Source organism: Halichoeres trimaculatus, unplaced genomic scaffold, assembly GCF_033239565.1.
Source record: "Halichoeres trimaculatus isolate MK-OKI-2021-1 unplaced genomic scaffold, fHalTri1.1 fHalTri1_scaffold_11, whole genome shotgun sequence".
Lineage (NCBI taxonomy): Eukaryota > Metazoa > Chordata > Actinopteri > Labriformes > Labridae > Halichoeres > Halichoeres trimaculatus.
This window is the reverse complement of record NW_027437189.1, coordinates 11,181,503-11,204,988: the sequence shown is the minus strand read 5'-3', so window position 1 is coordinate 11,204,988 and position 23,486 is coordinate 11,181,503. Positions and strand designations below refer to the sequence as shown.

The following is a 23,486-nucleotide window of genomic DNA, read 5'->3' as shown; positions in this document are numbered from 1 at the left end:
AAAGGTTAAGTATATGCCAAATACACTGACTTTTCCTTATACTTTTCAGTTAAAGCCAAGAATACTTAGACTTTCTTTATACTTTTAACTATAGGCTAAGTACACTCAGACTTTTAAATATACTTTTAAGTATAATCTAGGTATGCTAACGCACTACTTTGTTAAGTTTACCTTGGATAAGTACATCAAAAGTAAACTGAAAGTGTACTGTCTTGAAAATAAGTATACTAATAGCATACTTTAATAAACTTCTTTTTTGTAAGGGTGGTTACGACTAGGGTGTGCTTTTAGTGCAAAAAACACATAAATAATTAAATGAATGAATGAATAAATGAATGGAGACAACATGAAAACCAAAAACACAAAAATAATCAAAAACGAAAAAAAAAAAAATAAAAAAAAGTATCACGCAAAAACAAAATGTATTTTTGTGTTTGGCTATCTTTTTGTTATCTTTATTTGTGTATTTGCACTTTCTTTTGGTTTTTGCGTTTTTGGTTTTGTTGTCCTGTTTTGCACTTCAGGGCCACCATAAATTGACTTTAGCTCATGTACATATGTATTCACACTGAAAAGAGTGAAAAACTGTTTCATTTCCATTTTAATAAAAAGTGAAAAACTCAAATAACTTAATCGTTGTACAATCAGTTTTTCGGCACTGACAATATTCATTTCCACCGAAACTAGTGCATGTGAAGTCATTTCTCGTATTCAGGATCATCGCAGCATAAAACAACGGAAAGAGGAACTTGACAAATTTCGAAAGAGTTGGAAATAATTCTATGGAAGTTTTGTCCCGCCCTCCCAAAACAAGGGGAGCGAGGGCGCTGAATTCCAGCCTCCAGAGCCGGAGTGAGGGCACAGACTTCACGCACAAGTCTCATCTAGGAGCAGACCAGCACCGCGAGGTCAGAGACGCAAGGTAAGCGATGAGGCTTTCGAGTGTAAAAATAGTTGATGTAGCAGTGCACGAGTTGATTGTCCGAGCATTCAGCTTTCCATTGGCCGGTTTTCAATGAGCAGGATGAAACAAGTGTTCACTCAGATCAACACGCTCATGTTTTCAGTGTGTGACAGGAAAGACTGTGTTTAAAATGTTGTTTTTGACGCTGGAAGTTACAAAACCTCAAATATCGTTAAGGTGTGTTTGCTAGTAAGTTGTGTGTAGTTTGTTGAATGCGCGTGACATATGCACGCGCGCGAGCAGGTCACAGTTAGCAGGAGGATAAAGGTCATTTTTGACTACTGGGATGGCAGGGCACACAGTCTCTGTTTTAAATTCACAGTAGGACATTCCCTGAACTGATAGTTGAACAAACAGCCCTGCAGATTCACAGACAGAAGCCCAAGCAGGGTGTTTAAAAGGACAATAAGCTGAGTTTCATGCTCAGTACATCACATTTTCCTTGCAGGTGGCCTGTTCTCTGTGTTCGGCTCCTTGTCTGAGTGTTGTAGACAAACACAAAGTTGTTTTTTGTTATTGCTCTGAATGCTTAGTTACACACTGTAGTGGGGCCATATGCCAGTTAAAGCCTGCAAGATCTGGTAAAAAGATTTAGCACACAAAGACAACATTGATTCTGAAGATGGAGCTCCAGAGGGATTTATGCTGCTCTGAAAGGAGACAGAACAACTTGTGTTTTATTGATTTTGATGACCCAAAGATAATTCTGAAGCCTTTTAAATAAGTATCTTACTACTTCCAAGTAGATGCTGTGTGTGTGTTTCTCAGCACACAAGCCAAAATAAGATTTCCAAATATGAGTGCACAGGCAGTCAGGCAGATATGCTAGAAATGAGCAGGTTCCCACGTCTCATTATTTTCTCACACAATCCAGTGTTATAATTCATGCCCAGTCTGCTTCTGCTAAGGACAAGTAATCTGTCAATGTTTGCTATCCTTTGCTGCCCCTCTTATGGTGGGAGTTTACTCCAAGGACATGTAGTTTGGGAAAAATGTGATAAGAAAATAGATTGTGAAGGGCACAACCAAACAAATTTTAGCTGGAAAGCAAATTCATCATAAAGGAAGATTTTTTTTTTAAATCCGTCTCCCATTCAGAGCCTGTTTTTTCTTTATGCATGAAATGTCACTTAAGCCTCTTGGGCTTGACACAAATTCAAGAAGAGAAGAAATAACAGGAAAAGTGAAATAGAAAACACCTGGTTTTCAATATGTTCTCTGATTTGGAGTCACATCACTTACTCACAGGATCAAGTCGGTCATATTCTGATTTCATGGTGCCTCACTGTCTCTGAAGAATATCAACTTCTCTTCTACACTTCACATTCAGGACAATAGGTCATATTTCTTTATGAGACTCTGGTAGTTTGCACTGTAGCAGTCATGTATCATCCCTGCAGAAGGGTGGGTTGCTGACACAGTTCATGCCCCCCCAGTCATCACAGGCAGAAATTAATTATAGGCTGAAATGACTGTATAGTACTTGCACAAAATCCCCACCGTGTAACAGTATTATTTTTCATGATAACTCTGATAAGAATTAAGGCAGTGTGTGCTGGTGCAACAAAGTGTAACATTATCCCAAAAGGGAGGTTATTGTTATTTCAGTGTTTATTTTTCAACAACTGATAATTTTTCTTAGTTATCATTGTACTGATTTCTAAAATCAACCCTCCCTTTGGCAGAATTTCCAAGTGCAATCAAATCTGAATCAAAGCTTTTGGTTCACGTGGTGCAAAAAGAGGAGAGATGGAAAAATGTACGACTGGCAGGTGGTCAAATTAAAGGGATATTTCAGTGTTTAAAGTGGGTAAGTTTAAGTTTTATATCACACTGATCCAGGCACTCATCTTGGTTTATGGGTATGCTATATACCTCGAAGATTCTGGTTGGAGTTAATCAGAAAGATTTGCCAACACACAACATCATTTTTTTGCACAATTTCTATCTGTGGATGCAACAAAGACAAGTATATTTATGAAATGACTCTCTATAGCTGACAGGTTTTAAAATAGAAATGTCCAATTTTAACTGCACCAACAAACCAAAAGTAACGCTCCTCATTTTAAATACTGGATCACTTTTGTGAAGTGAAATGTGAAATTAACCTTTGTTTACTTCCACAGGCCAAAAGACAAACTCCTTCTCTATCATCTGGAATACAATACAACCTGAAAAGACTTTTATTTTGAAATTGAGTTTTTTAGTTTTTAAAAATTTTTCAAGAAAAATGGACAATCAGAGGGCACTGTTATTTTTATGTTGGATAACTCTTTGTGTGGATATCTGTGTGAGCCAAAGAGACTGCACAGGTGTGGACTGTCCTTCTCAGCAGAATTGCATTGAGACAGTTTTAGAGAAAGGTGCCTGCTGTCCCACCTGTTCACAAAAGGGCTGCACCTGTGAGGGTTACCAGTACTATGACTGCATCCAAGCAGGTTTCCGGAGAGGGAAAGTCCCAGAGGGGAAGTCTTACTTTGTGGATTCTGGAAGCACTGAATGCTCCTGTCCTCAGGGAGGGGGGAAGATTATCTGCCATTTCATCCCTTGCCCTGAAATTTCCCCCAACTGCATTGATATTTCACAACCTACTGATGGATGTCCTCAATGTAGACGAATCGGTTGTACCCATGGCACTAAGAAGTATGAGGCGGGACACTCCTTCTACTTAAATAAATGCCAAGTTTGCCACTGTCCAAATGAAGGTGGAAGGTTAATGTGCTCACCTATCCCTGGCTGTGACCTCCGTGGTTCTAAGCCTCTTAGGGTCACGACCACCGAGAACAACAGCCCTTTGAGAGACATTAACAGCCGACATGACAGGCAACAAACGACTCCTGAAGGAACACTTTCCAAGCTGGCACTGGGAAACACTCTACCACTGTACAAGCAGGACCCACCCAGTTTTGGCAGAGGGACTTATGACTATTCTCTGGCAGGGTCAACGTCTTCCACCATCCAAGATTTGGCCCAACCACTGGAATCTACTACAGCACCACCAGCTTACCCAGAGTCAAGCTCCACTTACTCCAGCTCCTATGATCACAGGAGACAGGGGCTTAGGGATACACAGAAAAGCCCTCATCCGGAGAGGAGCATTGTAGCCGAGGACACACACTACACAGATCCAACTACTACAGGCGCTCAGAATGAAACATCAACAATCTTAACCACAACAGCTCCAGTGATCATGGAGAGCCAAAAGGAAGCTGCTGAAAGGACCATGAGACACAGCAGTGACAAAAACACTTTGAGAGACACAGCATACCCAACCCGTGCAAACAAAGGGGCCAGACACTCAGGCCATCACAAACATGGTCATGGAGTCCGCACTGGGAGTCATGGCTTCTCTCGTTCTTCTAGCCATAAAGAGCAAGAGAAAGAGACTTCGGAGCACAGACAGCCGCCCAGTAGAGAGGAGCAGGGATCAAACCCAACGATACAGTTCAGCCCCACAGAAAAAGCTCCTGTGAGGATGAAGGAGGATAGAGAGCAGCCTCAAAGGCAATCCCAAACCCTGTACAACTACCACGCTCAGGATGCAGACGAAGACGCCGAAAGTAAGTCATTTTTCAAGTGTTTTTTTCTGGCAATTAATGTATTTATTTGAAGAAAGTGGATAACATGTGAAACTAGAAAGTTAGAGCAAGGAATTATAAGTAGCTGTGGGCTGTACTGACGTAATGTACGCCATGTACAGAGGTCTACATCTTCTGTAGAGGGGCCAAACTGACTTTCATTAAGTTTGAATATTTACAAGGTTTCAATTCATCTAGATTTTACTAGCATATTAAAGTCTATTATTATAACTTTAATAGATATAAGTGACTGGAATCAGTGGTATTTAGAAGAATATCAATATACAGGTAGTTTTGAGTTATACAGTTTCATTGAAAATCTTAGTGGTGTTGTAATTTACAGCCCTGTGGGTCCTTTCACTAGCTGCCATTTTCCTCTGATGTCATGATCATGGAAGGAAGATTCATTGGTTTTGTTGTTTTTGTTTTAAGTTAATTTCTTTGCTTCTTGATCACAGCGATTGATTACATGATAGGTTTAGGCCATATTTATAGTTTACACATCAACACATTTGATAACCCATTATTATCAGATCAGTAGCTTCTTATACATTTACAGTGATGGGAAATGGGTGAATGCCAGCACTAAGCTACCATTTAAGCTAACATGGCTAATATTTCTAAACTAATGATGGTGTTAGCTAGCATGTGGTTAAATTTTGACATTATTATTGAACAGTATGATATGGTGTTGGTGTGTTTCATGTGTAGCCAATGGTTATGCTAGCTGGCATTTCAAAGTGGCTAACTTAGCCTTAGATGTTTTCCGATGGTGGCAAGTGGGTCACCTTGACACTTAACCAGCATTTGAGCTTCACACCCTGATCATAGCGTCAGAGGAAAGAAAAGCCACTATTTCAGGACACTTTATTACAATGTAAGGCCTTTTCTCTCTCCAAAGATCGTTTCCTTTTCTCATATCCTGCTTTGTGAGGTGGAATTCATAATCGCTCAATTCGAGCTGGCAGTGGTCCAGGAAAAACAATCCTCCATGGAAGGTCTGTGTTCCCTGGATAGCATTTATCCACCTGAGTCAGGAGACAGCTATACACCCTATTTATTCATTTTCATGCATTTAGGTTGAGAGAATTCTATATTCATTTCTCTGGAGGTTTGTAAATAGTGTGTAATACAAAGCCTGGCACATTATTTACATTGAATAGATCCTATGAGAGCACCTGAAAAATGCAGTTTATCCCCTTTATCGTCCCCGTTAGAGTTCCCTCCTGATTGTATCCTTGATGAAATAAGCAGTATTTTCTCAAACAGGTCATCTCCCCTTCAGGGTGAACAGACCAATCTACTGCAGAGGAGGTGATGAAGAGATAAAATGAACGTCTGGAGAGTGAGGAGCTGTGCAGTGAAAAATATAAGAGAAATACCAAGTCTTATACTGAAATGTGAAGCACGACCTCATTCAATTAAAAATTAATTTATTCCTAATTTAATTTAATGCCATAAAACAATCAAGATTTCTGTTTCTTTAGCTTAAAGGACTAATGTGATTTTATGCAGTCTCATAATTGTAAATGATTAATAAAGCTGCCGCTGAAGAAAACCCAGTTAGACCATAACCTCCCCATACATTATGGCTTTATTGCTCAGGGAAGTCTCTCGGTATCCTATATTCCCTATTAATCTAAAATATGAATGAGTGAAATGTATTCACCTTGTCATTTCATCCCTATAACCATGTCAGTGGCTTCATTACAAAAAAAGAAGAGGACTATGAAGCCTCTGAGATCTTGTTTGAGATGTTTTGTCCAGTAAAACCAGTATGAAGTGTGTGTGGTTAAGTTGCTTTACAAGACTATGATTTCTGTCCAGACCTGTCAGGACTTTTCTTTCCTTTCAGCACCTGGCCCCCATCGGTATGTATAGTGTAAGCTGAATGCATGTGTGTGGTGCTTCTGTGCGAGTGAGCTACCTGTCAGTTCATTGACTGGCATAAAGTTGGAAAATGTAGGTATTGGACTTTCTGTTGCTGTTTTCTGAGCCATATTTTGTGAAGGAAACTTCAAACTGAGGTCAAGTCTGGGTGAAATGTGAAACTGCGTGTGAACACCAGAATGAGAACTTTTAAATATAGTTGGAGAAAACAGTGATATTTTCTTTGACTGGTTTTCCGAATGATTCTTAAGTGCATTAGGATGAAATCCAGGTATTTAGTTGAGTTATAATGTCATAGAAGGGGTTGTCCTCAGTGTAAGGAGCTAGTACTAACTGGTCTGGCCCTAAGATGGAATGACACTGGAAGGGTTTACTGGTGGAGGTCACTGGACTGAGGGAAGATTTCCAGAGCGGTGACATGTTCAAGCACATACAGGAAAAACCCGGCTGATAAGGAGCTTGACTAATGCCTGTTATCAATTCCATTAGCAGAGAGTTATTTGGAGAGAAAAAAAGAAAGCATGCACAAGAATACGACCACTTTTGACTTAACATAAATAAGCTTCAATTTGTTGTGGAGAGCAGACCAAGATTTCCCTCTTTCAGTCAGTAACTCCTGCTTGTTTGCCCTGTCTTCCCAACCAGACACAGTGTGTTGAAAATGGGGGATGGGATTGTTTGGGTTTTTTTGATGCCGGGCTGAACCTGGTATAGGGTTTCTTTGGGGGTTGTACCTGTGAGCAGTATAATACCCATGTGATGAATGAGAGCACTGTTGTGGCTTGATTGCCAGACGCTGCTCACTGCTCCCACATGAGCTGCTGTGATTACCCGTCTCCCGTGAGGCCGCTGGTTTCCCAGTCCTCCCAGTAATCACTCCATCTGAAGCACACCTTCACGTGTTCTCCTCTCAGTTACTTCCCTCCTGATTTCACCATACATGAAGTACACCATTGACCTGAACTGGAGGAAGTCTTGTTTTTTGATCAACAGCACTGCCACAACATGCAGCATATGGGAGTGAGCTGAGCAGATGTATAATTTAACTCAGGATGAGAGGGAGGAAGGATTCCAGAGCTGGCCATGTGAGAGCTTTTTTCCTACTGTACCAACATCAGTGTTAAGATCAGTGTGAAAGAGATAGCTTACCCCACTTAATCTGGGGTGCCTTCCAGGTCATTTCCAGGAATTTGGCGCATCTCCTGCTCGCAAACATGTCCTTACTGAAAAACCGCCTGATCCACTTGTTACCCATGCTTACAAATTAAAATAAACATCTGTTCCAAATGCAGAAAACCACTCATAAAAGAAACCCACTGCATGGTGATAAATTGTAACTAAATAACAGATCTGCTGCTTGTATTTATCTGCAATTCAGTCGTCAGCACAGAGGCAGAGTGCAGCTGCAAACAGATGTTTACAACAGGTGAACAAAACAAGCATTTTTTGTTTTTTTATGTTAAAAGAACCAATAAACATATCATGTATTTACAAGACACTTTACTAAAAATACATTATATTAAGGCAACACCAGTGTATTTATAAAACGCTTTTCATAAACGGAGCACTTCAAAGTGCTTTAAAAGCAAAACTCTAATGGCATTGCCTATATTAAACCATAGAGCTTTCAAACTACAATTTCAAAACCTTTTTGGATTTTTTTCTGTATAGGGGGCTTCCCCATTGGACCATTAAGGGGATATGTGTTTTTTTAAATGGGGTTGCATTATGTACTTAAAAGTGAGTATATTAGGATGATGCTGGTTCGACCTCTTTGTAGAGAAACTTGTCAGAGAACTAGAAAAGTAGCTTTTTGATGGGGTAAAACATATTGTGCAAAACATGACTCATAATATTAAGGAATGAGAGAGCAGAATAATTTTGTTGAAGTTGGCCTTCCATTCAGCTTTCCTGGTTTGCTAAATCAACCTCTAAAAACTGAATAGAGTCAGGAAAACAGTGGGCCGTTCACTCATTTGCACCAGGTAACAGCAGTTTGCAAAGAGTTTACTCCCTTACTTTCAGTCCGTTGAGTTTTACTTAGGGATGGGAATTGATAAGATTTTGTCAATACCGATGCCCTTATCGATTCTGCTTATCAATCTGATTCTTTATCGATTCCCTTATCAATTCCTGTTGTGAATTTTCTTGGTACAAGTAGTAGCTTTACAGGTTTTCTATGTCAACAGCATTTAATTGAGTTTACACTGAAAGTGAATAAAATGTAATTGGTCCCTAAGTCTGGATATTTCTGGGCATAATTATACAGAAACAGGTAAAAAATTGCACACAATGTGATGTTGATGTACTATTTTGTAATATATCAATAATTCAAGTAGGCCATCTAGTGTCTCAAAGTGGTTATAGCAATGGTTTAAGTTGTTTGGAAGCTTTCCGTAGTTATGAAGTCAGCCATGAGCCTTTCAATGCCTTGTAACTTTTGACATTTGAAATTTTCTGTTATCTTTTTTACAAAGAGTTGATGTGATATGTTTCTGTGATGGAAGTTGAAATTCAATTCTGAAGCTGAAGTTATACAGGTGTATGCTAACTGCTAGCATATCAATGCAGTTTCCCATTTACGTTAGCATCAAGCTTGTGCTATTTTGTTATTTTGGTAGATAAGGTGATTTATACCATTTCGAATGTACTAAATATGGATCTCCTGAGAGAGAGTAATGTTCATTTCTTTATGAAGTCAGTTCTTCAGCAAAACTTCAAGCTGAAAATCCTGAATCAGTTTTCTTGGGAAACATTATCTAACTGCTAAGCTAAGGCAGCTGCAGCAAACTGGTCTACGTAAGGTCCGGCGGCTCCAGCACAAAGTACAGAATTGATAAGGGAATCATTAAGCACAAATGCTAATGATATCGATAGATTGAAACATTTCTTACCGATTCTCAACAGGAACTGGTTTTTCGATTTCCATCCCTAATTTTAATTCTTCCTCTTCATACTAATTTATGATGATATCTTCTTGTGTCCACATGTGTCCACTGTTTTGAAGCATGCAGACCTTATCAGCTGATTGGTGCATCCTTGCACAGTGCTTGAACAAATGCGCTTCAAGATGGCAGAGTAAGATACTGATGTTTGGATCAGACTTTCCTAAATTGAGCTAAGTTACTTTGCAGAGTTGTAGCAGTTGACGGCCTAGCTTTTATGTTTATTCTGTGATTTGTTGGTCAAAAAAAGAGGCTGAGCTGACCTGTGTCACCTGTGGGTAACAAATTTACTTTTGAGTAGTATGTCATCCAGCCCCACTTCATAAAATAGCAAATTATCCCTTTAATATGATTCGCTAATTCACATTAATGCCTCATAGATATAATGAGGTCTAATAGAGAAATAAGTTGCTTATAATTGGATGTGTGAAACCCTTGGACTAGCTGATTAGGTAATACGCTGCCGCTGTGTTATTTTTGTCCATCAGTTCCAGAATCAGGATTTAGATGGATTTCCTCTGGCAAGAAATGAGCAGATTTCCTGTGTTCAACTCTGTGCACACACCTTGGAATACATGAGACATAATAAGAAGGCGACAGGAAACAGGGTCAGATTACTGGACTTTGGGAGAATTTCTGGTCAGAAGCGTGCAGGAGCATGTACTAAATGAGTTAAATATGCAAAAAGAATGCTTTGAAGCTGATGTTAGATTGCTGAAACTTTTCAGATCATCAAGGGTGTGTGCTTGCTTGGATGAGTCAGGAACATGTGTACCATCTTAAGGAAACACATGCTGTAAGATGCGCTAATCTCACAAATCAACAGTGAGAATTCCTGGCGTAATGTATTTAGGTGTTACATCAGGTTATTCAACCACATGAGTTGTAATTTGATTAGAAGTTTCCATATAAAACCACCAAAGACTGAGGCAAGCCATATGAGCTCACATCAACTTACTTAAACCCCCATTAACTCAACAAAAAGATGCATCACATGACTTCTGGTTCGCAGCCTAGAGGAGATTAAGTTGTCAATAATTGAAACCTGATTTGGCCGTTTGAAGGATGAAGTCATGGTGACAGCAGGGGAGCCCTCCCTGTTATGTCACAGCCAGCTGTTCTTGGACACTGATTATGTGTTTCAACAGACACGATATCTCTTCAAGGACTCTGGCTGGAGGTGAGAAGAACAGTGTCACTCCCTCTTTGGTTTGACACATACAAACACATGGAGGTGCTTTAAGCTTTCATCATCAATCATCTGACATGTTCATGTTTGTATGTCATGCACCCTTAGCGTGTGCTGTTATCCACATCGTTGGTCTTGTTCTCTCCAGCCCACCTGTACAGTAAATCACCACCAAGACACATGAGCCCTGATTAGTGGCAGCTCGCCGCTTTATGACACCTCCAGACATGTTCAGAGTTGCCCCTTTTTTGGTTGTTATTCTTGCTCCATATTTGCAGAGGGTGTGATGTCACCACTTTCGGATTTGGGAAAGAGCAAAGCATCTGGTGTCAGAGCTTCTAATGACCAGATATAATGACAGGGCTGGAATAGAGAGATGCTCCACCTTTCAAATTTGGTTTTTACATCTCCGTTTTTCAAGTGCAATAAATCAGCTTGGCCAATTATTCCACGGCTCTGAATGGAACAAGTTGTGATCTTGGCTTAATTAGAAGGTCTGTCAAGGAGACAGGAGGGGAGCTGGTTATACTATGACACAGCTCAGCTAAAGTAGTTTATCATTGTTTCATCCCTTGCTGCTCTTTGGTTGAAGAAATTCAATTTCTGTTTCATTTCATCCACTTTATCCTCTGTGTGTGTATACGTTAACTCTGCATACATCCCACAATCTTGAGAATTAGTGTAATGTTAAGGAAGAGTGAGCTGACTCCACCTGGAGAAAATGAAAGTAGTGAATAATTATGACTCTGTCTTTTAATATACATTCACTCAGGTTCAAAGGGACTTCTTGTTTAACGGCATGGCTGGCACAGATTCTGTCGTTATGTATCAAAGAGTCACTGTGCCTCCGAGCTTTAGATTTTCTCATTTCTAAACCTTTAAATCATGCACGCTGCAGTAGCAGCCAGCTCTATCCTCAGAGTAATTGCTTTGGTCTTCTTATGTATAGCAAAGTCAAGGAGAGGTATTTGGACCAAAATAAAGTGGATGTGGAAGTTAAGACACTAGAATGACCTTGCGAACTCCTAAATGTCTGTTCTGCACTTCATCTGTTTAGAAATGCGAGGAGGTATCTGCTCTGGCTTTCCTCTGAATGACCTACACACACATTAAAGGCTTGTAGCACATTGTAACAAACCATGCTATGCTAGACTAATGAGTTCTACGGATTAATCTACGGTTATTTGTGCCAGTTTCAGCTGCTTTGAGGGTGGCATTGGCATTTTCACTGTCAAAAAAGTTAGTCACTGTTTTACAGGCTAAAACTTTGTAGTAAATATGATAAAAAATATCAGATTTTCAGGAAATATCTTGAAACATATTGATTTCAATTCAGTTTAGTACAGTCATGGTGTGCCCTCAAAATAAGTTTATGACCTACTAGTAGTAAGGTTGCAGTTCCTCAATCGTCCACTGCATGCAGGATCCAAACGCCAATAAAAGACAGTTTTACAGCAAAATAAACACGTTTAAACAACCTACTTATCTGACATTGCAAGGAGGGGAATTAACTTCATTACAAATTCAATTTGAGTTCCTAGAGACTTTAAGTTGTCAAGCGCAATAAGGGGTATTGTGGATTTGATTGATGTATGGGAGGCCTTTTTTTCGCCAGACAGAAAGGCCTCAGTTGCTGCTATTGTTGTCTTTGTCCCTCTATATCCATCTCTGGCTTTCTGCATCCCAATCCCAACATAGTCGCAGCAGTTCTCTGACCACCATTAGTCTGGTTCTACTGAAGGTGTCTGCCTGTTTAAAAATATGAGTTAGGAACTTGTTTGGTGTTGATTTTTTGATTTTTGTACATATTTTAACCAAATTGTAAAGTATAGACCTTACATTTTCCAAAATCCAATTTTTTTGGCCTTACATCTTTATTTGGAAAGGATAGAATAGTGGGCGGAGCAGGAAACCAGGAGACCAGGAGAGTGAAGGAATGACATGCTGGGAATCAGCTGTTGGCTGGAATCAAACCTGGGCCACTTCTACTTGAGTGCGAAACTGTGTGAAACCCATGTGCCAGTTTCTAGATCAAATGACCATGAAGCACTGTTGAACTAGCTGGTTAAGCCCATACTCCATATACAAAGGTACTAGACCTCAGTGCAGCAGTCACTGGTCTGATTCTGAGTTTTGACCATTTGCTGTAACATGATTGTGTAGCCTGGTGAATCAGACTAAGAGTACTTTCGAAGGCTCAGGAAAAATTTTCCACAACATTCCAGTTTATTAGATGCAACATTTTGGGTTTCCATTTACTGTACAGAGCCATAATCGTCCCAAATAACCCAGAATTTTATAGACTGAAAGTCATGTTTTTGTGGATTCCTATGCAGTACCTCAGTATTCTGGATATAAGGGAAGTACAGATCTTTGACGACCCGATCCAATTTTTTCATGGTATGTTTTGCTGATATGGATCTGATACCAATACCTTTATCAGATAAATCCTATATTCCGTTGGGTGATACTGTTGTAAATGACGAATCATATTTGTTGTATTTAAGTGAGCCCTGTTGGTACCTCCTTTAGGAACACTGACTTTAAAAATGTTGCAAGATGCTGTTTTATTGTTCCTGCTTTCCAAAGAGTAGTCCCACACAGCGGACACGTTTCCAATGCTCCCTATCAGGTAACGACAACCGATGCTTTCCAATCCTCCAAAAATAGCTATATGTGCCAATACCAATCAGTGTACCAGATTGGGACATCCCTACTGGATATCACCGAAAAGCTTGTCTTTTCTTAGGGCCCCGTTTGAATTTTCTTGCTAGCCTAAATGTTTGTGGAGTTACTGTAATTTAAAGAGCATGCTCGTTTTTAAACAGTTTATTAATAATATGATACATGTTAATTGCTTACCATTAGCATGTTTGTATTAGTTGTTGCGAACAAGCTAGCATACTCACACAAGCAGTGTCTGCAAAGTAACTTTGAGCATGACTAGTCTAAAACATGTTTTCTTTTCAGTTTCTGATGTAGCTGAAGAAAAATTACATTTGTTAGAATTGACTCTTAAGAATTAACTGATGTAAGGAACTAAAGCCAACCAGTGTATACATTTTATTCAATGTGACAAGAGTCTAAAAGCATTTATTGCCTTTAATCCAGTGGTGTGGAAGTGAAAAGATCTACTTTGTCAAGTAAGGAAAAACATTCAACCCAGTATTGCAAAAAAGCAACAACAACAAAAAAAAGCATTTACTTTATTTATATCCAACACAAACAACATTCTGACCTGTAAGGTGTTCCTGACATAGGTGAAGACATGTCTGACATGAGTTTTTCCTCCTACAGTAGTGCAGGGACCACAAATCAAAGCAGGAATGCACTGCCCTGTTATTGAAGTAACACATGCACTGTTTCCCAGTAAACTGGATAACGTGTTTTGCCCCGTCTGCACCCTGACCCAGTTTGGAATGAAGTGATAATTTGTTACCACTTCACTCAGCCTCTGCTTTGATTTGCCAGGATGTAACCAACTCTGAAGGTAATTTTATCTGGGATTTGGTTTCATACTTGTCTTTGCCAATGAAAGTGAGAGCAGAGTCAAAGAGTCTGAAAAGAAAAACACAGATATTATTCTTAGCATGCAGTCACTGAGCAGCTTTAAATCTAATTCTGTGACAAGTGGATTTCCATAAATACCCTTTAACTAGGTTTGTTCATTTGTATAATTCTGTCATTTGTCTTCGTCTCTCTGGATTTACATTGTGAGTCCTGAATTCTGAAACTCTGTCTCTACTGATTGCTGGGATACCTCTGGAACAGTGTGTTTGTGTTTCATTACAGTCTCTGCCAAGGAGCTGATGACGACCTGCTGTGAGACAGGAGAGAAATGGGCTTCGGCTAATGGTCACTGCAACAACATGGAGCTACCCACAAGAGATAGGCACTCCATCTGCTGGTAAGGCCATTATTTAGCGTCCGCTCACGTCATTTGGCTCTGCAGACTGTACATCATCCTAATGTGGATGGGTGAGCTGTTTATCTGCATCATTACACTTATGAACAAGGTGATTTGAAGCTGGATCAGTAAAGTGACACCATGATAAAGAAATGCTGTAATGAGGTTCTTTCTCATAAGATCAATCACATCAGATCCCCTGTACTCTTGGAAAAGATGACCTGGTTAAACCTTGATTTCATTTTCTCCTCTAATTTGATTTAACAGCCAACTCACTTCTTGTTGCTGTAGGGCCACAGTTGTAGTTCCAAAACTTGTGCAGACCTCTCCTCTGTGTGCTTTTTTTCTGCCAGGACTGCCCAACAACAGTGCTGCCTCGGTTTCCAGAGAGAAAGTCAGTGTTTGGCCGGAATAAACGCAGCCAGAGTGGGTAACACGTGCAGCGATGCCAACAATAAATGTGGGATCAATTCCTACAAGGCAAGTATTTGTGACCAGACAGCAGAGGGCAAATACAGTTCACTGGGTTCACAGTCAAACTTAATGACATTGTAAACCTCAAATTAAGCCTGATACGGGCTCGATTAGCCATTGATGAATGAATTAGTCTCAGTGGAACTGGAAACACGTGTGTTAGTGACAAGAAAGAAGCTCTCTGCAGCAGCTATCCTTAAGGTATCTCCTCTGAGTGTTGCCGTTGTGGTGCCAATTCCCTGTTATTTAGTCAGCTTGTTCTGTGAAGGAAAGATGATTAAGAGCTAATTACAACTGGAAATTCCCACAGTCCTCAAGCTTTACATCTCTGTCTTTAAAGTAGACTCAAAAAATCAGGTGTCATTTGTGCAGCTCCGCTGAAAAGGTGAAACCACAGCCCGATAATTGATGTGGCTAAATTGTGGTATCTTTAGACACAAAGCTAATACGGCAGCTAATGAGGGTCAAGTCTTCTAGCTTCTTAAAGCCACTCTTTTGCAACCTGAACTCTGTGTGGTAGGATACTCACTGCCTTGCCTTGAGGCCCCTGAACAGTATGTGGCCATTATTGACTCTATGCTACAGTTCTGCTGTTAAATATCACCCTTCAACACCTTTCTGCAGCACCCCTGTAGATTTAGTAATATTGGGCCATCTACAGCCTCTGCACATCACAGCGGTCATTACTTCAGTTGTATGTTCGGCTGTGCCCCCCCTGCACTCTAAGTGGTGATCTTGCTGAGAGCTGTGGAGGTAAACAGAGTGAGAAGCTGTGTGTGAGAGCAAAGGGGCTCCGCGTACATGCTTGTAATCATCAAAGTTGAATTCAACAAGATGGAGAGTGTAACACTAGCTCCGGGGAACAGCCTACAGCTTTGAACTCAGTGCTAAAATGCTAATATGAATCGAGTAAAATAACAATTTTATCTATTTTTTTTATTGATTACCTTTAAAGGTGTAAAAAAACAGAAGTTAAAAAGAGTTTTATCAAAAACTTAAATATTGGTCTAATAACAGCATAGTTCATTTACTACTTGTGCCAGGTACTGTACTTCTCTTCGTGTTGAATCAAAGACATTTCTCTTTTTTCATTTCCATCATGAGACTTAGTTCTGCATGATCAACCCAATTGCGATCATAATTTGAGAACGTGCAATTATGTAATAGCAAAGAAGACTGGATTTGTGCTTTAAATGGCCAAACGTGCGCTTCTGTGTCTAGTAACATTTTGACCTCTTGTGCATGCATCAGCTGCTCCACTGCTCCCTGTGTGTGTGCAGTGTGTTTATGGCAGTAACAGTAAACTAACATAACAACAAAAACTGGAACATCAGAGAAATGCTCTTGTTTCTCTTTGACACCCTGACGGACACACATTGTTTATGGTCTGTATCAACCAAGCTGCAACCTCCGGTCTAAGAATATGAGACAATGTGGAAGTACTAAAATCTGCTGTTTCTCGAGTGTCTGCTTGAGGCTGGCTTCTGAAGTACCGGAAGTCACAAACACACTACTTATAGCCTGGTTCAAAAAAATGTCTACTACTATGAGCACACACTGTACGGGGGGTGATTTTTTTTCTTACTCAGTAGTTAAGAGGATATAAAGATAGCAAGCTCGCCCAATCAGAGGCTCAGCTCAGGTCACGTGACTGACATGCGCCCTATAGCTCTACACAAAGCCCTTGCCACTTTTATTATGGCCGTGGTAGCTGATTTGCTTCATTTTCCATTTCGGAAACAGACAGTTGACATTGGGGAGACTACGCCCATTAGTTATACAGTCTATGGCAAGGGTCACCAACCTTTTTGAGCCCGAGGGCTACCTCCTGGGAAATGAGCGGCACGAAGGGCTACTTGTCTGACGAAAACTTTCTGAACAAAATTGCATAGATGACTTTTTAATAACATTAATCATTGTAGAAGTGGTAATACTAGGTGAACAGACTGCTCACAGATCAATATTTATTATTTCACAATTATAATGAATGATTCACAGAAGAATGATGATAGTAAGAAGCTCCATTGTAACCAGAGCTTTTTTTTGGAACATGCCTCGCAGGCACCTTAAGTGGTTCTTGTGGGCACCACGTTGGTGACCCCTGGTCTATGGTATCAACGGTGCAAAGAGTTTAGTGTAGAAAAATAAATATTCCTTTAATATAATGTTTTCTATCCGGCACTTTTAAGGAGTTTGCTTAAGATCTTTTACTGAAATATTTACAAAGCAGAGCCCCTTTTCACTTCACCTGCAGATTGTTACAAGTGTGACTGGCACGTGTGTATAACATGTGGCACTTTAAAAATAAGTTCCTTATCATTTTTTAGATTAAGATTTTGAAGAAGTATAAATTCTTTTTTTTTCTCAGAGTAATAATCAAACTAAATCAATAGCATCTAAAAACACAAATACAAACATAAAACAGCATTTAAAAACAGAAACAAACTCTTCAGTAAACCGTGGTGTACTTATTACAGTACTGTTCAAGCTTTTTCAGATTTTAAAGTTACAATGTAAACTCATTACTTTTCTTGATGATCACAATCACATAATTTATCCAAATAACTGCATTTGCACAATTTTGCCAATTTGTACAGCACAAATAAAACTACACCCCATTATGTTTTAAACAGTCAGATGTGTGACCTATAAGCAATCCATGCATCGGAACATGTATAACATCTAATACCTAGCCCCTACCAGTGGCTTTAGACCTTAAAAATAAAAGAAAATATGGAAATAAAAGAAGTCGGTCTTCAGAAATATAACGGAAATGCAAGCAACAGATTTGATGTTTTTGAACTAGTGACAGGAAGTCGCAAAATAACCCAGAGGGGAAAAAGTAATGAGATGAGTCCATCCTCAACCAGCCACATCACTGAGATGTTCACATTAAAACATTAGTAACTATAAATTAATAATAGAAGACATTGTAAATGACTCTGTTTTGTCACAAACACTTTTAACATTTGACACTTTCAGTGTTTTGATGCTTTTAATTGAACTTGCACTGATGTTTTGGTCATTTAAAGGTTTAAATGCTTACTGCATCTGTAAGAATCACCAATTTCATTAATTAAAGGATTAATGTTTTTGACACCAACTATTTAAATACACAATCAATAATATGATGCTAGAAAAAAAGTGTCTTCAACAATGAAAAAAAGGAAATATCTGCTTATGTAGGGATCCGTAAAAAATCAATCTTTGCAATGGGTTTCGTGATATTTCTGTTTGGATAAATTGGCTGAATAAACAGACCTGATTGAACTATCAAAAAACACAACTAAAAACTAACTTGTACAAACTTTTTTTCTACTCATTCAGATTAATAATTTAACAATTTTCCAAGTGCAGCAGTTTCAACTATCAACATGACTACCTGTGTTACAATAATTGTATGACCTTGCAGGAGTGCTGCGACTGCTGCTCTCTGGGACTGCAGTTCCGCAGAGAGGGCCTTCGCTGTGAGGCCCACCACTACCTGGGCTTCCACTGCAGACACGTCTTCCAGACCTGCTGCATGGGGGAGGGGAGCAGAGCAGGGAGTCAAGACGGCTGGCATCCTGTCAGAGAGAGACCTGCTGTCAGTTCCACTCTACCGCCAAAAAAAGGTACAGTCAACAGATACCTGCACAAACAAAAACACATGAAGAAAGAAATGTAAAAGGAGGGGATTAGGCTGAGTTCGGGCATGTGGCACACATAATTTACACTGCCAGGGAAAAGCCCAGGCTGAAACTTAAGACAATCAATTTTCTTTATACTGGCTGTTAGAGGAAGCATAGGAGCAAGATCCTGCAACCCTGCTGAGGAATGGTTCGCCTCATTGGCCCCCAGAACGAAGGATAATGGACCAAATCACCTCTGGACTGAAATTCTAAGAGATCTGGAGCCTGTCTGAGTCTGCACAGCGCTGTGTTAAATCTTTTTCAGTAAACTAGTAGCCTGTTAATCACAGTTCACTAATGGTTTGGATCAGATGCTGATTTTTCTCAGTTTGTTTCTTTTTTTATGTGCATTTAATGTGTTTTTATATCACAACACAAAAATGCACAATATTGGAAAAGACATTTTTTGGAACTAGGAAACTTCAGAAATATAGCCTCAAAATTCCATCTTTGGCAAAGCAATCCAAACTTGTTTACAATAGGAATAATTTGGCATGTTGTAGCTTGTTTGTACTTGCTAAAATAAATATTACAATAAAATGAACGAGGCAGGAAATTCTCCCGGCGAGTTTGCCGTTTGTGGAAGTCAACATTTTACCCAGAAGCTAATCTTTACAGTTTTTGTCGCCTGTGAGAATAATAGTGTCTTTCCCTGTGCTGCAGTGTCTGATAGTCCGTACCCTAAAGAGGCCTTCTCCATCGGGGAGGAGCAGGACAGAGAGAACGCGGTGGAGGTGGAGGACATGGACGAGTGCCTGATATACGAGGGCAACATCTGCCACCACAGATGTGTCAACACTCCAGGCTCCTTCCGGTGTGAGTGCTTCCCTGGATACGTGCTGCAGGAGGATGCTTCCACTTGTGCACAAGGTAGAGTAAAGACCACCAAAGTTGTTTTTCGGTCTCACAGTGCAAGCACACATTTCCACTCTTGATACCTGAGCACAGGAAAGGGAATCTCTCTATGTGATTTGCTCTTTGATATAAGATTTATGGTCTGCTGGCCTGTCAGGAAGAGCACATTTGATATAATTTGTCTACACATCCACAGTGTATTATTTTCCTGCTCTGTGTGGGTTCCTTCCTGTCTGCAAGGCCTGATACTGCCTAATAATAGTTGTTCTAATCACACACCAACATCCCTTTCCTGGACGGACAGCAATGCTAAGCAAATCACATCTCTGCTCCTGTTGTCATAAAGCTTTTTTTGTGCCAAAGAGAAAATGTTTTCTGCTTGGACTGAGAGTCTGCTCAGATGTTGAGTTTGAAAATATTTTTATGTCGCGCTGTGTGACGTTTCTGCAGAGCACCAGACTTTAATCAACAGTTGCTTTCGCCTACACAAGCCTGTCCCAACAGGATTCTAATGCCAGAGCTCCCTGCAAATTACAGTGAAGGATGGGGCTCACTAATAAAACCAAATGTTTGTCTGCGGGCAGTGTGTTTTCCTGTCTCACCTTCACAACCCTTACAACTTTCATCTGTGTCTGCGGGCCTCATTTTGTTACATGAAAATGGTGGAACTGCTCAAGGTTAAAGCCTCTAACTAAGGCCGCAGTAGATGGAGAGGAGGAATTGTTGATTATAGTGGAATTCATCGCCCCTGTGATGTGATTATTCATGTTCCTGCAGAGACGACGGACGAGGAGAACAGGCTGAAAGAGGATAGCAGAGCAGCAGAGGAGCCCGCTTCTACGCTACCGCCTCCCACCCAACCAACTGTCCTACTCAACCCCTGTGAAGGTTAGAAACATGCCTCGTTATGATGGGAAAGGAAGCTTCAACAAGCGCTTTCATTCATCCCTGTGTCATTAACAGACACTAGAACAGGCATCTGAATGTACTCCAATCTCCCGGCACAGGTTGTCATAGACTGACAGGTTATTATTCTAAACATTAAATGAAAGCGTGCTTCAAATGTCAAAACACAAGCAGTGAGATGGTTTCAAAGGTTAGTTTGTTTCAGCATCAGGGACTCACTCCCACGAGTCCTCGGTGTCATAATTCGTTCAGGGTCACACTTTTGTTTCTCTTGTTTGGTTTCCATAACACCAGGGTGGAGGTCTACCACACTATGGGCCAAAAAATAGGAAATAGAATATGACCCTGTCAGGGATCAACCTGGAAACAGGAAATGAGTAAAGATAAAAACACAAATAATGTGTTTGTCCCTACCAAGACCCACAAATCTGTGCCCTGTTTCACCTTTAATACTCTTAAGTGGATCAGCTATGAGTTATGTTTCATTTGTCCTCACTGTGAAGTATTATTTTTCAGGGAACAGCCCATGTGAGCAACACTGCTCCTCCATAGGGGGAAGGCCTCAGTGCTCTTGTTTTCCAGGATTCTCCCTAATGGCTGATGGACGCTCCTGTGAGGGTAAGAAACGTACATCACAACCAAGGAGAAGCGAAAAAAAGTCCAAATTTCACTTTTTCCTTCTCAGTCAGAGGAGTTTTGTTTCAGATGAGGAGAAAATTTTGGCTCTGACTTTTCTCTAATCAGTGCCTGTAGATTTTCAGAGGAGATACAGCCCTAATCCCCTTCACTCTGCAGCACACCGTGGCACTGACCAAAAAAAGACAAGGCTGTAATAATAGAAAGTATTCTTTTCATCTTGCATCTGAAATGTGCTCCTATCAGAGGAATCATCTCCACAATCCACACATCACAGCAGAGGGACACTGATCATCTGCTGCTCTCAGTGTCCAGGCTTCCACCTCTGGGATGTATCTTTGAGTTGAGCCAAAACCTTTGGTCTGTCTCCTTCCTGACAGAAACAAACTGTGGCAAAGTCTCAAAGAGAGGCTCCTTGTGATGACAAATTTCTCATCGTGTGGATGTGATACCCTTTGGCCTCATCTTTAATCTCTGCCCCAGAGGAGGGTCTGACTTGTCCCCTTAATCTGCCTTTGACTCTTTCAAAAAGACCACTGCTCAGTCGCTGGTATATTTTGTATATCTCATTGCTTTTTTTCCTCCTAAAGATATTCACCCAGCAGCTTCTCCTGTGCACTTCTCATCATTTATTCTCTTTATTCACACTGACACATTTGTCTTATACTCCTTTTTTTACACTTTCAGATACAAATGAATGTTTGTCTGCGCATGCCTGCCAGCTGAACGAGCGCTGCGTGAATACTGCTGGGAGTTATATCTGTCAGAGACTGATCACCTGTCCCCCGGGATACCAGATCAACAACGACATCTGTGAAGGTACACGTCGCCTTATCAGCGTTAAACTGTTCTCTTCCGCTCGCAGTGAATATGTTGAATATGTTGTAGATACCAGCAGGAGAACATTTGTACTACAGCATGTTCACAATATGAGGAAGAAGACACATTGTTCAGGCAAACAATCACTATTACCAGCCGACAGAATAAGCATTGAAAATGATTTCTTTCACTCTTCTAATCTGGTGATCATGTTATTTCACATGCAAGTGCGCAGAAAAGTAGTTAGAAGAAGAAATCCTAGTCCAGGGAGCTCTTTTGCTTGTATTTACTTGCTGTTAAACTCTCAGTATGAAGAACTGCCTGACCTGCTGTGTGGGTGGTGTCCAACTTTTAGACGCAGTAGTAAACCTCCCAGTACGTCTCATTATTTCCATGCACCATAAATTTGCCCTGTGCAGAGGTCTCGTTCATAAAGGAAGGACCCCTCAGATGACTTTTAGCTTGATGTGCTGCTTGCCTCTGCAGATGGGTTTCTGTGGGTTCAGCTAAGGAGCCTAATGTGCAGCTACTCCTGAACTTAAGGAATGTTTAATCAGGCTAAATGAGATTTTAACAAGAATGTATGTTCGATAGTGAACCGCCAAACAGCTGCTGCTTAGCATCGCACTTTGCTACCTATTCCCTATTCATGACTTACAAAGACCCGTTAATGAAACGCCCTTTTTTCTTCATCTCTCTCAAATGAACCAAGTTACCAAACTAAGATAGACTGAATTCTTTCCCTCCCCCTCCTCTAAACAGAATGACTTAGTTAATACTATAAATTACACAATCTTGTTAAAGAAGTATGACCTTATTTAAAGCACCTTCCTCCTTGTAGAGACACTGACTCAAAAACAGATAAAATCAGTACAATCTGGATGAATGTTTACATGTTCATTTTTACCTGCAAATTTGAATTGGTAGTAGCTAAAGCGCAAATTTGCTAAAAATAGTTTGGGTTATGTGTAGCCATTGAATATAGCTTAGGTTAGCTTAGCATGTAGCGAGCAAACGTAATAATAAATGTAGACAAACAACAACAGATGTGACACAGTTAGTTCACTTCTGACGTTTTTAGTGTATAGGAGTTGATTTACCTCTGTTGTTTTTTTTTTTGTCACCCGCACAAACACCACAACGGGCACTTGAGGTGAAGGGGCACAGATGAAGCAGGGGTCAGAAAAACAGGAAGTTTTACCACTTATTGCAAACACCACTGTTTCCCCTCACCACGCATTTCACCACATATTGGAAACTTGTTTGTAAATCTTTTCATTGGATTAATAATAGTGAGAAGTAAAAAATAAAAAAAAGCTCAGATTGGACACTGGATGCTTTTATAAATATGTCAAAAACATCTCACTCCCACACACAGAAAGTGGCTACAATCAGGTCAGAATAGTCATTACACACACTACATTTCAGTTTAGTTTTATTTATATTGCACTTTAAAATCAAACATGTTCAATATGAAAACACAAGCCAGCATAAAAACTTGGGCAGGTAGTGATAGATCTGAAAGTTGGGCATGCAATCATTTGGCATCTATTTACAGGTATATCAGATAGGAACATGTGCAAAAATGCATGAATATATTCATAGGCAAAAAAAAGATCATGACTCCTCGCTATGTTAGCTGAAGTAAACAT

At 40.1% G+C, this 23,486-nt stretch overlaps 1 protein-coding gene across 1 annotated transcript in view; it reads left to right on the top strand.

Moving 5' to 3' along the window:
* The first annotated feature begins 779 nt into the window (after positions 1-779).
* The window catches only part of LOC141799770 (fibulin-2-like), a 30,610-nt gene continuing 7,903 nt past the window's right edge, over positions 780-23,486 (top strand). The window contains exons 1-9 of the mRNA XM_074682128.1: positions 780-922; positions 3,091-4,524; positions 14,359-14,473; positions 14,827-14,953; positions 18,360-18,561; positions 19,282-19,488; positions 20,251-20,361; positions 20,896-20,997; positions 21,703-21,834. Coding sequence (XP_074538229.1) covers positions 3,195-4,524; positions 14,359-14,473; positions 14,827-14,953; positions 18,360-18,561; positions 19,282-19,488; positions 20,251-20,361; positions 20,896-20,997; positions 21,703-21,834 — 2,326 coding nt within the window. The 5' untranslated portion in view covers positions 780-922; positions 3,091-3,194. The remainder of the gene's footprint in view (positions 923-3,090; positions 4,525-14,358; positions 14,474-14,826; positions 14,954-18,359; positions 18,562-19,281; positions 19,489-20,250; positions 20,362-20,895; positions 20,998-21,702; positions 21,835-23,486) is intronic.